A 15449-nucleotide genomic window follows, 5' to 3' on the forward strand; every position below is an offset into this window, starting at 1 on the left:
CTTCACTCATTCAACAATGCGCTGAAGTCACCAGAGGGTGTCGCTGTTGCGCCGTCTCCAAAGCTCACAGCACAGGCAGCAGAAGTCAGCTCAAAGCAAAAAAATTCTGCCACAGCTGACTCCGGACGCCATCTTTGTCGCGAACATAAACAACATAGGAGAGTCGCGTTGGCATCTTGCTGTACCGCTGCTGCTACACGGAACACGATTACAGTTTTTCCTAACGCGGAGTTCATCCTTTCAGCCGAAGATGTTAGCCGCCCTGGTCACCTGAGACACCTGACAGGTCGGTGGGACAACGCATGCCTATCGAGGGGCAGGATAGATAGCTGGGGTTAGTTTGAAGAGGAGGAAGCGGTTGTTGGTGTGCGCGAGCATGATACCATGACAACGGCGCAGCTTTCCTTATGAGCACATCCTGAAACGTTTCGGTAATGTCTGCTGCTCTCACTTGAATAATAAAAATAACGGCGACCGGGGTTTTAAAGCATTGCAGACCCAGCATTGAGCCCACACCGCCTCAGTGTGTCAACACGACCACAGCAGGCTAACCGGGCCGCTTGGTTCGTGTTGCCCTGGCTCGTTAAACATTCTCGTGCCTTTAAATCGCTCCTTGGTGCTGCGTGATTTGAATGGAGTTGTTTTGGTTTATACAGAGATGGAGATCCTCTACGGATTTCCTCACCGGGAGGGAGCGGAGGTATAGAGGGGCGGGGAGAGCCCCGCAAGCCACAGCACTGAACGGATGGACCAAGAGTACGAAAGACGGCTGCTGAGGCAGAACAACCACCAGAACCTGCCCACAGAGCGCCGCATGACCAAGGTGAGCAGGACAGCAGCGTCACTGATGCACACAGTTTAGTATTAAGGTATGTCATTAACAAAGACTTCAGCTCTGAGTTGTCACTGTCCTGAACCTCCTCACGGGGTTCCTAAACCGTGTGTGGGGGGGAAAAAAGGCTTAGAAAGATTAGAGTTGGGGGTTTTTTTTCCTACAGAAAAATATAGAATATATTACGGCTTAAAACTTTGTCTTTCTGGACATTATTCCCCGTCTCATTGTCATGCATCTACTTGTCAATCCATGTTATTATCCATTCATCCATTTCCATGTCTGTTTAGCATTTAGTAAATATCGTTTCAGCATCATCTCACTTTTGTAACCCTTTGATAAACACTTAATTTTATTATATGTTCTAGATTTTATATATTCGTTTATTAGGCTTTAATTTTTCTTCTGGGACCTCAGTTTGAATGTTGTAAATGTGAGCTGGTTTGACTTGAATCTTCTAGTTTGCATGTCCATCCATATATTAGTTAATTTACATGTGTATTTTTTTTATCATTTAGCAGAGCAAATTTCAGCTTCAGCTCTCTTTTTAATCCTGTTAATAAATACTTAATTTTTATAAGTACTCGATTTATATGTTTATTTATTTAGTAATTGGCCTTTTTAAATTGATACTTAAGTCTGAATTTTATCACATAAACATGAATACGTGAGGTTGTTTGACATCAAAAATCTTCATCTATACATCCTTGCATACATACATAAATAATAATGCATGCATCCATTTACATCTGTTTTTAGCATTTAGCAAAGATAATTTCAACATCAGCTCACTTTTGTAAGTTCTTTTTTTATACAAGTACTTGATTTCTCTATTTATTTGTTTATTAGACTTTTTATTTTTTATTTATTTATTTTTTCTCCCCAACAGGGGGTCTTTTTGTGGGCTCTAGTGTCCCTTATATGACAGTAGGCTAACAGGAAAGGGGGATGGAGAGGGGAGAAGACATGCGGAAAATGTCGCCGGGTCCGGGAATCGAACCCGCGACGGCCGCGTCGAGGACTGAAGGCCTCCAAATGTGGGTCGCGCTGTCCCCTACGCCACCACAGCACACCCATTAGACTTTTTATTTAACTGGGAGCTTAGTCTGAATTTTGTTCCGTAAATATGTAAATGTGAGCTGGTATGACAATAAATCCATCCAGTCATCCGTCCATCCTGTTATTCTGTCAAACCGCGGCGTTTGGTTCTGACAGAACGGTGTGTATCCTGTCCTCAGTAACCATGCTGGGCTGTCTGTTGGTTTCCTAGAGTTTAGGAGCTGCCTGCAGCCCTCTCAGTGTGAAGTCAGGGGACCGCTTCATTCCCACCCGCGCTGGAAGCAACTGGAGCATCAACTTCCACTATGCCAACGTAAGAGCTTTATGTTACCCGTCAACTGTGCAAGCTGTTCATTTAACAAAACAAAGCAAAAAAACAAACAAACACTGAGCTCTTTGACCAGTCGGGATTCAGCTGTAGATGCGTGATGGATTTTCTCTGCAGGAGAACTGCCGCTCTCCCGCGCAGAACCACAAAGCGAAGGACGCCAGCGCCGACTCCAGTAAAGGTCAGAACCCCGCCCCTCCCGCTCGCTCGCTTGCCCGGCGGCCGTTGTTGATCCCTGATCCTGATCCGCTGCTGGGTTTACTGTCGTTCCTCCGTTAGACGCCGTGGCCTACGCCGCCCTGCTGAGGAACGAGCTGCTGGGCGCCGGCATCGAGACGGTGGCGGAGCCTCACGCCGACGACCGGCGGCACGAAGTCCTCGCTCCAGACTCCTGCAGCCTTTTCAGGGTGCAGATCACCGTCAAATCCTCATCAGACGGAGCCGCTTCAATCCGACTGGAAGGTGTAACTCTTTGTCGTCTTCGTGTGTGTGTGCGATCTCTGCAGTACGCTGTCCACACGAAGAGAGTGCCTTGCGATGGCGGTAATGAAGTCTCCCCCTTCTCACTTTCTCCGCTCAGCAACAAGAGGTAGCAAACGTCCCACCAGACATTTACTGGAGTTTCTGTTCAGCTCAGATAGTTTTTTCTTTTTCTCTTCTCTCGTTCTCTCTTTGACGGTTCTCTAGTCACAAGCTGCTCCGTTCGCCCCGCAAGCCGGCGCGAAAGATCTCCAAGATCCCGTTCAAAGTCCTGGACGCTCCGGAGCTGCAGGACGACTTCTACCTCAACCTGGTGGATTGGTCGGCGGGAAACCTGCTGAGTGTGGGGCTGGGGGCCTGCGTCTACTTGTGGAGTGCCTGCACTAGCCAGGTCAGACGGGAGCCTCACTGCTCAGTAACAACGTTGATTGATCGACTGATGATTAATTGTTAGGGTTTAGGGTTAACTCTAACAGAAAATTGTAGTTTTTCTCGCATTACCAACTTTAGAAATACCAATAAAATTCAGCAAAACAAGAACCTCTTAGGTTGCTGAATAGAAAACTAAAAAATGACAGGAAAAAAAATATGTGAAACAATGAACGCAGAGTTGGAAGTACTCTCTGCAGTTGCTCTTGAAGGAATGTTAAAACCTGACTCCATAAAGTGCATTTTTAATTCACGACGGCGCTCGAAGTCAGCCTTGCTTATCAGTATTATGTTTTCTTTGTTGTTGTTTTTTCCTCATACTGCAATTTTTCTGTTATTCTCTCTGTCTTTTTGTCACCTATGATGACGTATTAGGGCCGTTGTAGATAGAAAAATAAAGGAGTAAACTTCTGCTAAAATTCTTAGAAAACTTGAGATTATTCTCAGAAATTTTCTAGACAAAAACTCGTGGAAATTTCTGAGCTTGAAAAGTCAAAAATGCGGGAGAAAAAGCTCAATGAGCGCTACTAAGGTGAAACTTAAGGAGCTTGTTGTTCTTTTATGTTTCAAAACAGAACCTCATGAAGTTCGATTGACATCCCACACCCAACTTTGTGTGGAGCATTTCTCTTTGACGTTCTGATATGGCCCTGCCATCTTTATTTCTGTACCAACTGGCCCTGCTTAATGACGACCTCTGTTGTTTGGCAGCCAAACTGCAGCACTAAAATAAGGTCTAAGTGTTTGATTAGAACAGCTCTTAATCGAATAAACCATTAGTTGACAATTAGTTGAAAAGATGTTTAGTATTTAATTTAAGGCACTTGTTGAATACAGAGGCAGCTGCTTACTATCGTTTCAATTGCTAGTTTTATCCATTCATTCTGCCACAAGTGGCCCTTTCAGGACATCCAGGCTTTTTATCATGAATGATAGAAAATGAAAAAGAGTTTGATGTAAATCCACCTGTAACATACAAAACAGGCGTAGATATTTTCCACAAGACTTTGTACAGTATTGGGTTGGATAGGAATATATGTGATATGCTTTATATTTGTTTGTAAAAAAATAAAATAAAATCTAATAATAATAATAATAATTAAAAGCTCTCTGATACCAACAGGTGACCAGGTTATGTGACCTTTCAGTTGACGGGGACTCTGTCACATCGGTGTGTTGGAATGAGCGGGTGAGGATTGTGAGCGAATCAATCTGCTGCTTAGATACGTCTGAGGAGAAAAACTGACTCTTCATTTTCCTCTGGATGCCTCAGGGGAGCCTGGTGGCCGTAGGAACCCACAAGGGTTACGTTCAGATCTGGGACGCAGCCGGAGGCCGGAAGCTGACGTGTCTGGAGGGCCACTCGGCCCGAGTAGGTCAGTCCGGCCCCGACCGAGCGCCGCAGGGCCCAATGACGCTCGCTCAATCGGAACGATGAGGGTTTTTTTGTTTGTTTCTGTGGTGCTGCAGGTGCGCTGGCGTGGAACGGGGAGCAGCTGTCGTCGGGGAGTCGGGACAGGGTGATCCTGCAGCGGGACGTCCGAACGCCGCCCGCCGCGGAGAGAAGGCTGCAAGGTCACCGGCAAGAGGTGTGCGGCCTCAAGTGGTCTCCGGACCACCAGCACCTGGCTTCTGGAGGCAACGACAACAAAGTAAGGCACCTCAAGCGGACTCTAGTAGAGATGCGATCCGATCCGGTAGGAATTTCTCTGTTGGTCCCGATATTTAAAAAATTCAAGATTGGTGTTGGTGACAATGTGCCTGATCCATAAGAACAGATCTATTCTGTCTAATTCTATGCTTTGTGATCTGAGCGACATTATGCCTTATTATTTATTTTATATTATATTTAGAGTTTCTAGTTTCACTTTCTGAACCATTTGAAAGAAGTTCCACTTTATTTTTTACATGTTTGACCAAGCTTGTGAAGCTTTTTGTGTATTTAAGTGTGCTGTTCTGGTGCAGAGTTATCAGATAAATTTGTAATTCATTACATTTTTATTTGTGGTTAAAAACAGAAACGTTTTAAGTTAAATTATCAATGTTTTTCTGTATCAGATCGGTATCAGCCGATACTAAACCTTCCACAAGTGAAGCGAGAAAAGTGGACCGTTGCGTCTTTAAACTGTATCAGAGTCAGTCTTAGCTTTAATTAACTCCAGGATGCTGCTTATTTATCTTTGGCCACAAGGGGGCCATAAACCTGCATAATATACATAATAGTAACGCCAAAATATCGAGTTTGTATAAAAAAAGAAAAGAAACTACCTTGGTATAAGAATTTCATTAAACACTTATACAATAAAATAACTAACAAACGTAATAGCTGTAATCATACAGAAAGAATGAGTTTTTCTTCTAAACGTTATGAAGGTGGGGGTGTTAAATACATCACATACAAACTACAGGTATAGAAAAAAACATCAATTCTGTAGAGAATTGCAATTCCTAGTCCTGACAATTCTGAATCGATTCAAAATGCTCAAACTGATTTTAAACAATAATGTTTTTTGTGTTTTTTTTCTATAATTCTTTTATGGTTTTTTTTATTATTATTTTGGAAAAAAATCAGGCAGCTAAGCTAACCTAATGCTGGCAATTTAAGTTGCAGAGTTTTATGCACAAACTTATCTTTCTTTCAACATAAACTAATGCAATTTGATACAGTGTAGATTCCTATAGAACTGTTGTAAATAAATATCCTGTTACGGCTGCACAGATTTTGTCCAGCAGGATCCTTATTCTCATCTTTTTTCTTTTTTTCCTTTCTTTTCTTTTTTTTTCCGTCCGTCCAGCTGCTGGTGTGGAACAGCTCCAGCCTCGTCCCCGTGCAGCAGTACAGCGACCACCTGGCGGCCGTGAAGGCCATCGCCTGGTCCCCTCACCAGCACGGGCTGCTGGCCTCGGGCGGCGGCACCGCCGACCGCTGCCTGCGCTTCTGGAACACCCTGACGGGTCAGGCGCTGCAGAGCACCGACACCGGCTCCCAGGTCTGCAACCTGGCCTGGTCCAAACACGCCAACGAGCTGGTGAGGAGGATCATCCGCACCCATCGTTAACGCAGAGAGATTCCGTGGCTCATTTATCGGGATTTCTCTTCCAAAGCTGTGGACATTCTTCTTGTTTTTTTTGTTTTTTTCCCCAACATTTTGGATAAATTTAAAAAGTTGTATACCTAAAATAAAATAGCAATTTCTCAGAGACAATACACACACTTACATGTGTGTATTGTGACACATGTAAGTGTGTCACACTAAGGAATAAATCTTATTAATTGCATGACCATTTTCATGATTGTACCAAAGACTGAATAACAAATGTCTCTAGTTTGGTGCATTGGTCTCAACTACACTGCAAAAAATGCTACATCTTACCAAGCAGCTTTTTCTAGTTTCTTAGCAAATATCTTAGTGCACTTAAAATACGACAAAACTAACTCACAAGTAAGTTTTCAGCAAGACGTAGCAGCTCGTCTTAAGTCAGTAGTTCTGTTCTAGTTCCATTGGCAGATTATTTCACTTAGAAAATGGGGAAAAATGTCTGGTTACAGGTGAAACTTTGAGAAAAACCTCCTTGAGAATAGCTTAGGCTTCTTCACACAGTAACAGCGCCCACACAGAAGAGTGTTGTTAGCGCAACCTTAAATATGGTGCATTCAATGTTTGCATCAGGCCAGTCCATCTGGTCAGGTGTAAAATCAGCCGGTTACCTTAATAATCTAATGTCATGGTTCATTTCCGAATGTATCCCACAAATAAATACATTTGAAAAAAGATTTTCAAACTTTCCCCAGGGAAGTCATATTAAAATGTGTATGCATTACATGTGTGTTTTTTTTTGTTGTTTTTTTTTTGTCCAGGTAAGCACTCACGGCTACTCTCAGAACCAGATTCTGGTGTGGAAGTATCCGTCTCTAACGCAGGTGGCCAAGCTGACCGGACACTCCTACAGAGTCTTATATCTGGTATGTGAAGAGCTGCTTTGACCACATAGCAAAACGTGAAGAGGAAGCAAACTTGGCAGAAACAGTGAGAACCTTTTGTGTTCTCACTCTTTTGATTGCTGCTTTCTTTGTACAGATCCCACTCAAATGACATCCACTTTTTGATCCATTCTGTTCAAATCAATCCAATTCGTCAGTGGTGGGCACCGCGAGCTGAAAAGTTAGCTGCGCTCACCCTAAAGAACATATGATGCGCGATAGTTTTGCCAACTCTAAAGCACTACATATACACAGTAGTTAGCAGACGCTGATGGTGAAGTGCAAATTATTTCCGCCCTTGAAAGACTCCAACGCTGTCATCGATTTCATTTTGACATAATGATATGTGAGACCCATAGATTCTGTATTTATGTTTCTAACTTCTTCAACTGTCTGTGTTTTATGTTGTTCCTGTACATTTCTATGAAAAGTTATTGAGGTGAAAAACAGGGGAACATGAGGACAGGAAGCTGCATAAACGGTCTTCACACTTCAAAATAAGAGCATTAACAGAAACGTCTACCTACTTGAAGAATTATTTAAAGTCGATAACAAAAACTTCAATACAGACACGTAACTTTATTTAACTGGCAAGTAAATTGGTGCTTTAGAATTAATCAGGAAAAATTAATTTAGGGGTTAGCCGGGTGTGCTGAACGTTTTCTTTGCTAGAATAAAATGCCAACGCACTAAACAAAAAAATTACCTCCAATATTAGCGCACTAGCGAATTGGCAAAAGCATGTACGCCACTGCAACTCATTCTAATGCAACCCAGTCATGTTGCTTCAATGTGTGTTTGTAAATATATGAATAAATGTCACAAGGGGAATAAATTGCAGATGTCTGAACCGTTTGGTTACCGCTCCACTGCAGTTACCATTTCCAGTAGGGTTCAGCTTTGCTCGAGGTTTCATGTTTCCACAAGGTTTCATGTTCTCTCACACGGTCCTCATCAGGCCGTGTCCCCGGACGGAGAGGCCATCGTTACCGGAGCCGGAGACGAGACTCTTCGCTTCTGGAACCTCTTCAGTAAAACACGATGCACTAAGGTAAAAAAATAAAATAAAAAAATGTTTGAAACTGTTTTTCAAAAATAAAAAAATAAAAAAATTCAAAAAAGTTTAAAACTGACACAAGTTTTGAAACTGAAAGACAATCACCATTTTCTTTCTCTCTCCAAACAGGAATCAAAGTCCGTGCTGAACCTTTTCACAAGGATACGATAGTGGGCAGCCATTGGTCAGGGAGGCTGCAGGAGGATCCTGAGTGGATGAAATTCACAGACTCATAGACCCTCTGCAATGAGCACCCACCTCCACGGAGACTGTCCTAGTTCAAACATTTTCCACCCTCCCAGCGACGACCGCCGCCCTCCGGAGCGACGTCGCAGATTAAAAACAGAAAGTCACTATGCGCGCTCTTCTTCAAAAGTCGCTCTTGTTCTCCTTGCTGTCGTGGATGTGATCAAGTTGTTTTCTTATCTATTGGCAGATATGAGAGTTCTAAGTTATACGATGTAATGATGGAAGCTTTTTTTAAAAAAAAAAAAAAAAAAAAGAGAAAAAGGCTGTAATGGAGAGGAGGAAAGGGGGGGGGGGGGCTGGGCTGGGATGTTTCCATAAAGCAACAGCATGCGACGGGAAAGAGGAACCAATCAGTAAACACTCATTCACCTGCAACAACAGATTGGTTTAATCAGTGTTGGGTCTTTTTTTTTTTTCCAGTAAATGTACATTCATGGCACTGTGACACTTTCTGACAACTATTTTATTAAAAACATGTCCCACAGTGACTCAGAAGTGCTTAACTGTCCTCTGAATGCGCATGCGTTGTCGTGTCCAGGTGTTTTTCTGTTTTCCAGCGTCTCGTCCTGCTCTGGGTTGTCCTGCCGACAGCTAGCATTCAGAGAAGCCGGCCCCCTGCAGCCCCCTGCAGAGCAGAGAGAACTCCTTCACCGTCTCCTTAACGCGACGCTTGTTTGTTTGTTCCCTGGAAGGAAGGAGGACACCTTGGGTAGGAACAGCGGTTACAGTACCAGCTTAGATCATCAAGGGATTCCTGAGTTTATTCACTGGTTGAGTAAAACACAATCATAGCTAAAAGATTTTAGTTTTTATTAGTCTGATAGTAGAGGCTTTTATTTGAAACATCAGTGAGATGCTGGGCTCCATAAAACCGATCAAAGAATTTTCCCCAAATACAAATATGTAATTTTGTTAAATAACTTTCTTTTTTTTTACAGTAGCATAATCGAGTTCTGACTGTCTTGAGAAAAAGCTTTAATTTGCATAAGCTAGTTAAGTACAAAAAAGAAAAATGTACATCTAACAGTCATTTTAAAAAACAAAAGTAATTGAAGCATTTTAAATCATTTTTCAGGTTTCTAAGAAGCTTTTAACTAGTAATTTATGGCTAAGATTTACTAGGTAGATAGTTCTTAGCTAATAATTTCTAAGTGAATTACTAGTTAGGAAGCTTTTAACTAGTGTTTTACGATTATTTGTTTCCTTGGGGTTTAAATAGGATGTGACACGGCTCCGTTTGTTTTAGACAAAGACATAATCAGAAATTGATAAACTAGCTGAACTAAATTATTACTATTAAGATAACTGTAAGTCTATGGAGATTTATTATTCTATAATTATAAGTACATCTTTTTTTTTTATTGGAAATTTAATGTTTGAGATATCCTTTAATCTCCCATAGCAACCATTCTGCTGTGCAGAACCCCTGCATGGATCTAACCCCGCCTTCGAGGACAAATCTCCTCCTCAGAGCTGCAGTTTAAGCACCTAAACTTCCTCTTCACAGAGCAGCGCTGGCCCACGACTCCCTCACTCAGCTCCTTCAGACTAGCCAGCAACAATTAGCAAACACTCAGAGTAAATTATAACACGGGTAAAAAAGCTAACCGTCTATTAAAGGGTGAATAGAGGAGCCATGTTGTGATGACTTCCTAAAGGCGGAGTATCAGAAAGAGCAGGAGTTTTTAAAGAGACGGAGGCCCAATTTCAAGGCATTAAATTACAAAGTCAAATTTCTTTTAAGTCATATTTGATACATAGCGCTTCTTCTAATCACTGAATTTAACATAGTTACTTGATTGTGCCATAAAATAACACTATGTGCCTGGAAAACACATGATACTGTCCCAAAATATAATATCTGGTTTACAATCAATGTTAGCTTACCTCAGGATCTGCTGAGAGAAAGTGTGCTTCTGCTCCGTAGTCACGTGTGCCGATGGGAACCCGGGGGTCTGCAGGGTTTCTGTGAGCCACTGAGACAGCAGACCCGGACTGTGTCTGTTCAGACTGAGCAGAACCTCGGAGAAGTTCTCCGCCAGGCTGCGTGAAGAACCCCCTCCGACCGCCTAGGAGAGGAGCAAAGCAGACGCATGAGGGCGGCGACGCTCCCCGGAACAATGCAGACGACAAGCCGAGTGGATCGTACCTGCAGCACCGTCTCTGTCAGGATCTTTCCATCGTTCTGCACCACGTCGGTCAGAGCTGGCATGTCTTTGCAGCGACTCAAAAACTCTGTCTGTTGGTAACATGACAGAAAGTGAAAATCAGTCGTATGATTTAAGGAAAAATTGTTCCCGATCTGAAATGTCACACTTCCCTCCCCGCCTCCCATTTGGTGCTTACAAAGAATAGGCAGGCTGCTTTAACAGTGGGCGTCTCTGGGAACTTGATGGACAGAATCCCTGGAGAAAAGCAGGAGAGAATATTTTTGAAGCCCTGCATTTTGTGAAGAACGCTGTCCTGCGCTGACGCTCACCTGAGTAAAACAGAGCTTTGACGTCCAGTTGGGTCGACAGGTACAAATCTGGACTCCTTTTAAGAATCTAAATGTTCGACAGACAAAGAGTTCTGCATCTGTGACGTTTTCAGCTACTGGCTGCGTTTGAATGCGCGTTCCACCAACCTGAGCGTGGAGGTTCATGAATGACTCTGCGATGTCGGGATGATCCCTGGGACCTGTCGAGTCACACGTAGAACACAAAAGTACTGTCACCCAGTGTTGAGTCGCTCTAAATTCAACGTGCTTCCAAAGATCCAAACTTTATTAGATTCGTTTTGAATGGAAGGTTTTCAGATTTTCCTGAATGTTCTTTTCCCACTGGGTCTGAAAATAAGACCCAGTGGGTCTCCAGCAAAGATATGCACCATCTAAATGTAAAATGTGGAAAAGAATCACCTAAATCAGTGAATGAGCCAGTATTGTCTGTAAAAAAAAATGCCTTTGATTGGATTAGTATGATAAACACAATTGAAATATGGTTATTTTAAGTAGGGTAAAGTAGTTGTTTCATTGTTCTTCTTTTAATCCTCCTAAAGTTTTTACTCTTCATCACCTGAGTGAAGTTGGACCCAGCCCACGTTTTCCAAATCTAATGAATTTATTGTCGAATGCGGAAAAGTTTTTGTTTGTGCGCCTATCATTTTTAAAGATATTAATGAATTTTTCCAGAGGTCACAAAGGGTCAAACACATTTTGCGTCAAAATTTTAGTTGCACAAAAATAGCAAAATTAATATGTATGAATTTTGTTTGGTTCTGGTAATGTGGGATGGAGGATCTCTGAATGCATCTGGAAACTTTTTTTTTTTAATTTAAAAAAATAAAAAATAAAAATAAAAATATATATATATATATTTTTTTTAATTTAAAAAACTAAAACTTTTGCTGCACAACTCTGATGGTTGATTGACACCACATTTAGTTTGACTTCATAAATGTGGACTGGCTGGTTGACCTTTGATGACCTCTGAAAACAGTTATATCTGTTAAAGGAGAGCGGCACAAACAAAAACACTTTTGCCGCACAAACATTTGACACCAATTGAGGGTTCAACTTGACTCAGGTCTATTAATCCCTATTCAAATCTGTACGAATATTTCGGAAGCAAAATAAATCAGGACTCCAATATATTCAACCGTGTAGCCCTCGTTACCTTGCTGGAATATAGAAAGCGTGGTTGAGGTCAGCACTTCCACAAGACTTCTGACGTCCGACATGTGTTGCTCCTCTCCAGCAAAGATATGCACCATCTAAAGAGAACGTGGAATTAATCCCGGCTTTTCCACACCGAGCAACGTTTTTATGAAATGTTGTTATTTTATCCCAGCTCAGATCTGTGGATCCATGCCTGACGAGTCAGGTCCAGCGCAGCGGCTTGTGGGTAGGTGCTGTAGATTTGTCCCAGCATCTCACTCAGCTGAGCCACCATGGGGCCAAAGTCGTGCAGCAGGGTCCGTACTGATTTATCAAAGACCCCGCACACTGCCTAGGATGAGAGGGTCATTAAGCATGCAAAGGCTGATGAAATATGTATGTAGCAGTCAGTTGAAGCGATGAGTGTGCTGAAGAAAATACCTCAACTACTTCCGAGTCATGAAGCCATTTGCTAATGATGGTCTGAATTAAAGGGAACACTTGCTGCAGCACAACCACAACCTAAACGTGTAGAGGAATAAGGTAAAAGATACAAAAATATAACCTTCCACTTTGTTATTGTGCCATTTTTATTGATTTATTTTTGATAAACTAACTGGGTTTTGAATGCTCTGTGCAGCTGTGAGTCTGTGGCTGGCGTCTTCTTCGTCTAAGCCATCCGCATGCCTGTTGACATCCAGGGTGGTAAACAGGCTGGACAGCAAACCCAGGATGGACACGATGCCTTGCTTAGTGGCAGGGTCAGGCTATTGAGATAGAGAGAAGTGTGATTATGACATTTACAAGACATTTCTTGGTCTTGCAGTCAATTTTTAGATGATTTCGTGTGATATTTTAAGTCTCCAAACCTAATTCTATCTGCAGAACTGATCACCAGCTTCATTGGAAGGGTCAACTGATTTGTTTTAGGGAAATTTAATCTCTTCTACACCGTTATATTAATGTTGAGTTCAAGCAAACCTCTAAGAGAAGAAATTATGCTTCCTACTTTTGATTAGTGGAAGCTATGTGTATACACGTAGACGGGTCTATTTAATGTATGCACACACTGGATCTGTTTCAGAAAAGGTTTCATCCACATAAACTCGCACAAACCCGCCCCTGAGTGTTGTTTTACTCCTTCCAAACCTATAGGGGGCAGTGGAGCGCAAAGCTAACGCCCATAGCAGACAATCAAATTACTTCAGAACAATCAAGACTTCCTGTTAGAAATTAAACATGGCGCCAGGAGGTTCGTTTGTGTGGACAGATGTACCATACGGTAGGTTTACTTGAGGCTCCTTGGGAAATATGTCACATTTAGTAAAGTCAAAGTTTATTTATGTAGCACATTTACAACAACCTCAGCTGATGAAAGTGCTTCACAACAAACATCACAAGTAGATAAAAGAAAAAAAAAAATAGAAATAAAATCAAGTTTAGTAAAACTAATAAGCTAATAAACTTGGCAGAGATAGCAAAAGCTAAAAACATGAATAAAAAAACAAACAATTTCAAAATTTAGCTGCAAAAACAGTGGCTAGTCTTTTGATGCTATGTATATACTTGTATGTATATATATATATATATATATATATAGTATATATATATATATATATATATATATATATATATATATATATATATATATATATAAGGTAGCGTATTAGAATGGGAAGTTATTAAAACACAAGGTTGGGAATGATGTTATAGCATGTTTGTGGACATTATTTGTCTCGGGCTGCAGCGCGCGGGACCCCAAATCTGTTTTTTTCCATGTACACATGGGCATTTACCGTATCGCTTATAATTTATCGTAATAAATTTCTTAAAATAATTTTCATTCATCATCATGATACATTGTGTCGGTATTGTCAGGATTGTCTTTTTTTGATTTAGTGTTTAGATTTAGTACTGTTTGTTCAAGGAAAAATTTAAATAAATACCAAAGTATATGATTAAATGACGTTGCCGTGTGCAGTGATATAAATCACACTTGTTTGTTTTTTTGTTGTTTTTTTTGTTTTTTTATCTTACTGGTAAAGAAACATGTCGTAAATGAGTCTGGTCTTTTTTTAAGAGCAGAGTTTGTTTGTGGCACTGTGCAGTTAATTTAAAAAACAAGTAGTAAGACATCTTTATCATAATGGTACCACAATATTGTGATAAAACTTTGAGTCCATGTCGCTCACCCCTAGTACACATGCAGACACAAGTATTGAGTTTTCTCAAATCTCAAATTGGACTTTTTATAAATAGTCATTTTTAGTTTTACAAAACTGAGTTTTTGTGGGTATGAAAGGCCAAAACGCATAAAAATTTATTTGTTTTCCCACATATTCAGATAGGTCTGGTGTTGGTCTAGGCTTTTATGTTTGCACAGGCCAGACTCCGACAGTTATTTTAGTCCTTTTTGTAAACTCCTTTGTGCTTCAGACTTACCTCCTGGCGGACCAGTGAGTCCAGCTGCTGAATGTGAGGGCTGATGAGTGAGTGCAGTCTGCCTAAAATCTCCTCTGCTGGCAGGGCTGACAGCAGGAAACCCAGGGCCTGCATCAGCCACATGCACTGGCTGCTCTGCACACACACACACACACACACACCGATGCAGCTGGTTGTCTTAAAACTAAAAACAGAGCTAAGGAGATGTCCAGGGTGCTTACTCACCTCATGGATTTCTTTCACCAGCACGTCCTTATGGAAAAGAGCAGAAAAAAACCCAAAATAATCAGAGTTGCGACGACGTGGAGGCGTGACGGGTTTGTGTGTCAGACCTGAGACACGGTGAGGATGTCCTGAGCGTAGGGTGCCAGGTCCTGCCGGCACTCCCTGCAGATCCGCTTGAGTGTGGAGATACTGGAAACGGACAGTTCCGCCTTCACAAGGCCCCGCAGCACCATGGGTAATATGCCACCCAGCATCACCGGGTGGTCCGCCAGCCACTCAGCCAGTGACCCTGCTCGACATTTTTGCCTCGTTACTTCAGCAGCCTAAAACGGACTCCGGTTTCACAAAGATGGTTCGAACCAAATCCTGATCGCTCTCGAGATTATTTCTAGAATTTAAACTAGGGATGCTGCGATCCCCGTTTTTCTGCTTGCAATACCAATACCGATATCTGAGGCTTAGCATCGGCTGACACTGATCCGATGCAGAAAAACAGGGCTGAATTTACTTATAATATTTCTGCTTTTTTAAAAAACACAGGCTTTTAGAAATCAATTGGGAGTATGGCAGCCAATATAAAATAAATAATAAAGAAACTGAAACTGACAAAAACAGGTTTAACTTGGTCAAATATGCTAAAATAAACTGCAACAAACCTTCTTTCAAATGGTTCAGAAAGTGCAATTAGGAATTTTAAATATAACGTAAAACAAATAATAGACCATGACG

The 15449-nt window shown here is 41.7% G+C and overlaps 3 protein-coding genes across 5 annotated transcripts in view; 2 read left to right on the forward strand and 1 right to left on the reverse strand.

Annotated features, from left to right (window-relative positions):
• Positions 1-8904, forward strand: fzr1b (fizzy/cell division cycle 20 related 1b). 3 transcript variants are annotated; one of them, XM_044133156.1, is made up of 14 exons: positions 1-286; positions 657-823; positions 2103-2204; positions 2337-2400; positions 2499-2626; positions 2726-2808; positions 2907-3090; positions 4252-4317; positions 4402-4504; positions 4599-4780; positions 5924-6157; positions 6988-7092; positions 8069-8161; positions 8297-8904. In XM_044133156.1, the coding sequence occupies exons 2-14, from the start codon at positions 746-748 to the stop codon at positions 8336-8338; spliced, it is 1464 nt and encodes a 487-aa protein (XP_043989091.1). In that variant the 5' UTR covers positions 1-286; positions 657-745; the 3' UTR covers positions 8339-8904. The 3 variants fall into 3 exon arrangements, with proteins under 3 accessions (XP_043989091.1, XP_043989092.1, XP_043989093.1); XM_044133157.1 differs by lacking the exon at positions 1-286 and adding an exon at positions 294-431; XM_044133158.1 differs by lacking the exon at positions 1-286 and adding an exon at positions 458-563.
• Positions 8658-15449, reverse strand: part of LOC122840623 (importin-13-like) — a 14722-nt gene continuing 7930 nt past the window's right edge. Inside the window, exons 9-21 of the mRNA XM_044133150.1 lie at positions 14828-15009; positions 14721-14747; positions 14496-14630; positions 12671-12820; positions 12495-12575; positions 12268-12405; positions 12073-12169; positions 11043-11095; positions 10896-10962; positions 10763-10821; positions 10566-10655; positions 10304-10485; positions 8658-9101 (exon numbers count right to left, since the gene is read on the reverse strand). Of these exons, the coding sequence (XP_043989085.1) occupies positions 9008-9101; positions 10304-10485; positions 10566-10655; positions 10763-10821; positions 10896-10962; positions 11043-11095; positions 12073-12169; positions 12268-12405; positions 12495-12575; positions 12671-12820; positions 14496-14630; positions 14721-14747; positions 14828-15009 (1355 nt within the window). The 3' untranslated portion in view covers positions 8658-9007. The remainder of the gene's footprint in view (positions 9102-10303; positions 10486-10565; positions 10656-10762; positions 10822-10895; positions 10963-11042; positions 11096-12072; positions 12170-12267; positions 12406-12494; positions 12576-12670; positions 12821-14495; positions 14631-14720; positions 14748-14827; positions 15010-15449) is intronic.
• Positions 12841-15449, forward strand: part of si:ch73-344o19.1 (mucin-5AC) — a 21233-nt gene continuing 18624 nt past the window's right edge. The window contains exon 1 of the mRNA XM_044133161.1: positions 12841-13335. The gene's annotated coding sequence lies outside the window, so the exon portion shown is untranslated. The remainder of the gene's footprint in view (positions 13336-15449) is intronic.

Source organism: Gambusia affinis, linkage group LG12 (genome assembly GCF_019740435.1).
Source record: "Gambusia affinis linkage group LG12, SWU_Gaff_1.0, whole genome shotgun sequence".
NCBI lineage: Eukaryota > Metazoa > Chordata > Actinopteri > Cyprinodontiformes > Poeciliidae > Gambusia > Gambusia affinis.

Bases quoted from the DNA above. Each gene is read 5' to 3' on its own strand.
- fzr1b (XM_044133156.1), top strand. From the start codon at position 746: ATGGACCAAGAGTACGAAAGACGGCTGCTGAGGCAGAACAACCACCAG. The intron at 4,318-4,401 runs GTGAGGATTGTG...TGGATGCCTCAG, and splicing joins CGGTGTGTTGGAATGAGCGG to GGGAGCCTGGTGGCCGTAGG. The intron at 7,093-8,068 runs GTATGTGAAGAG...GGTCCTCATCAG, and splicing joins CCTACAGAGTCTTATATCTG to GCCGTGTCCCCGGACGGAGA.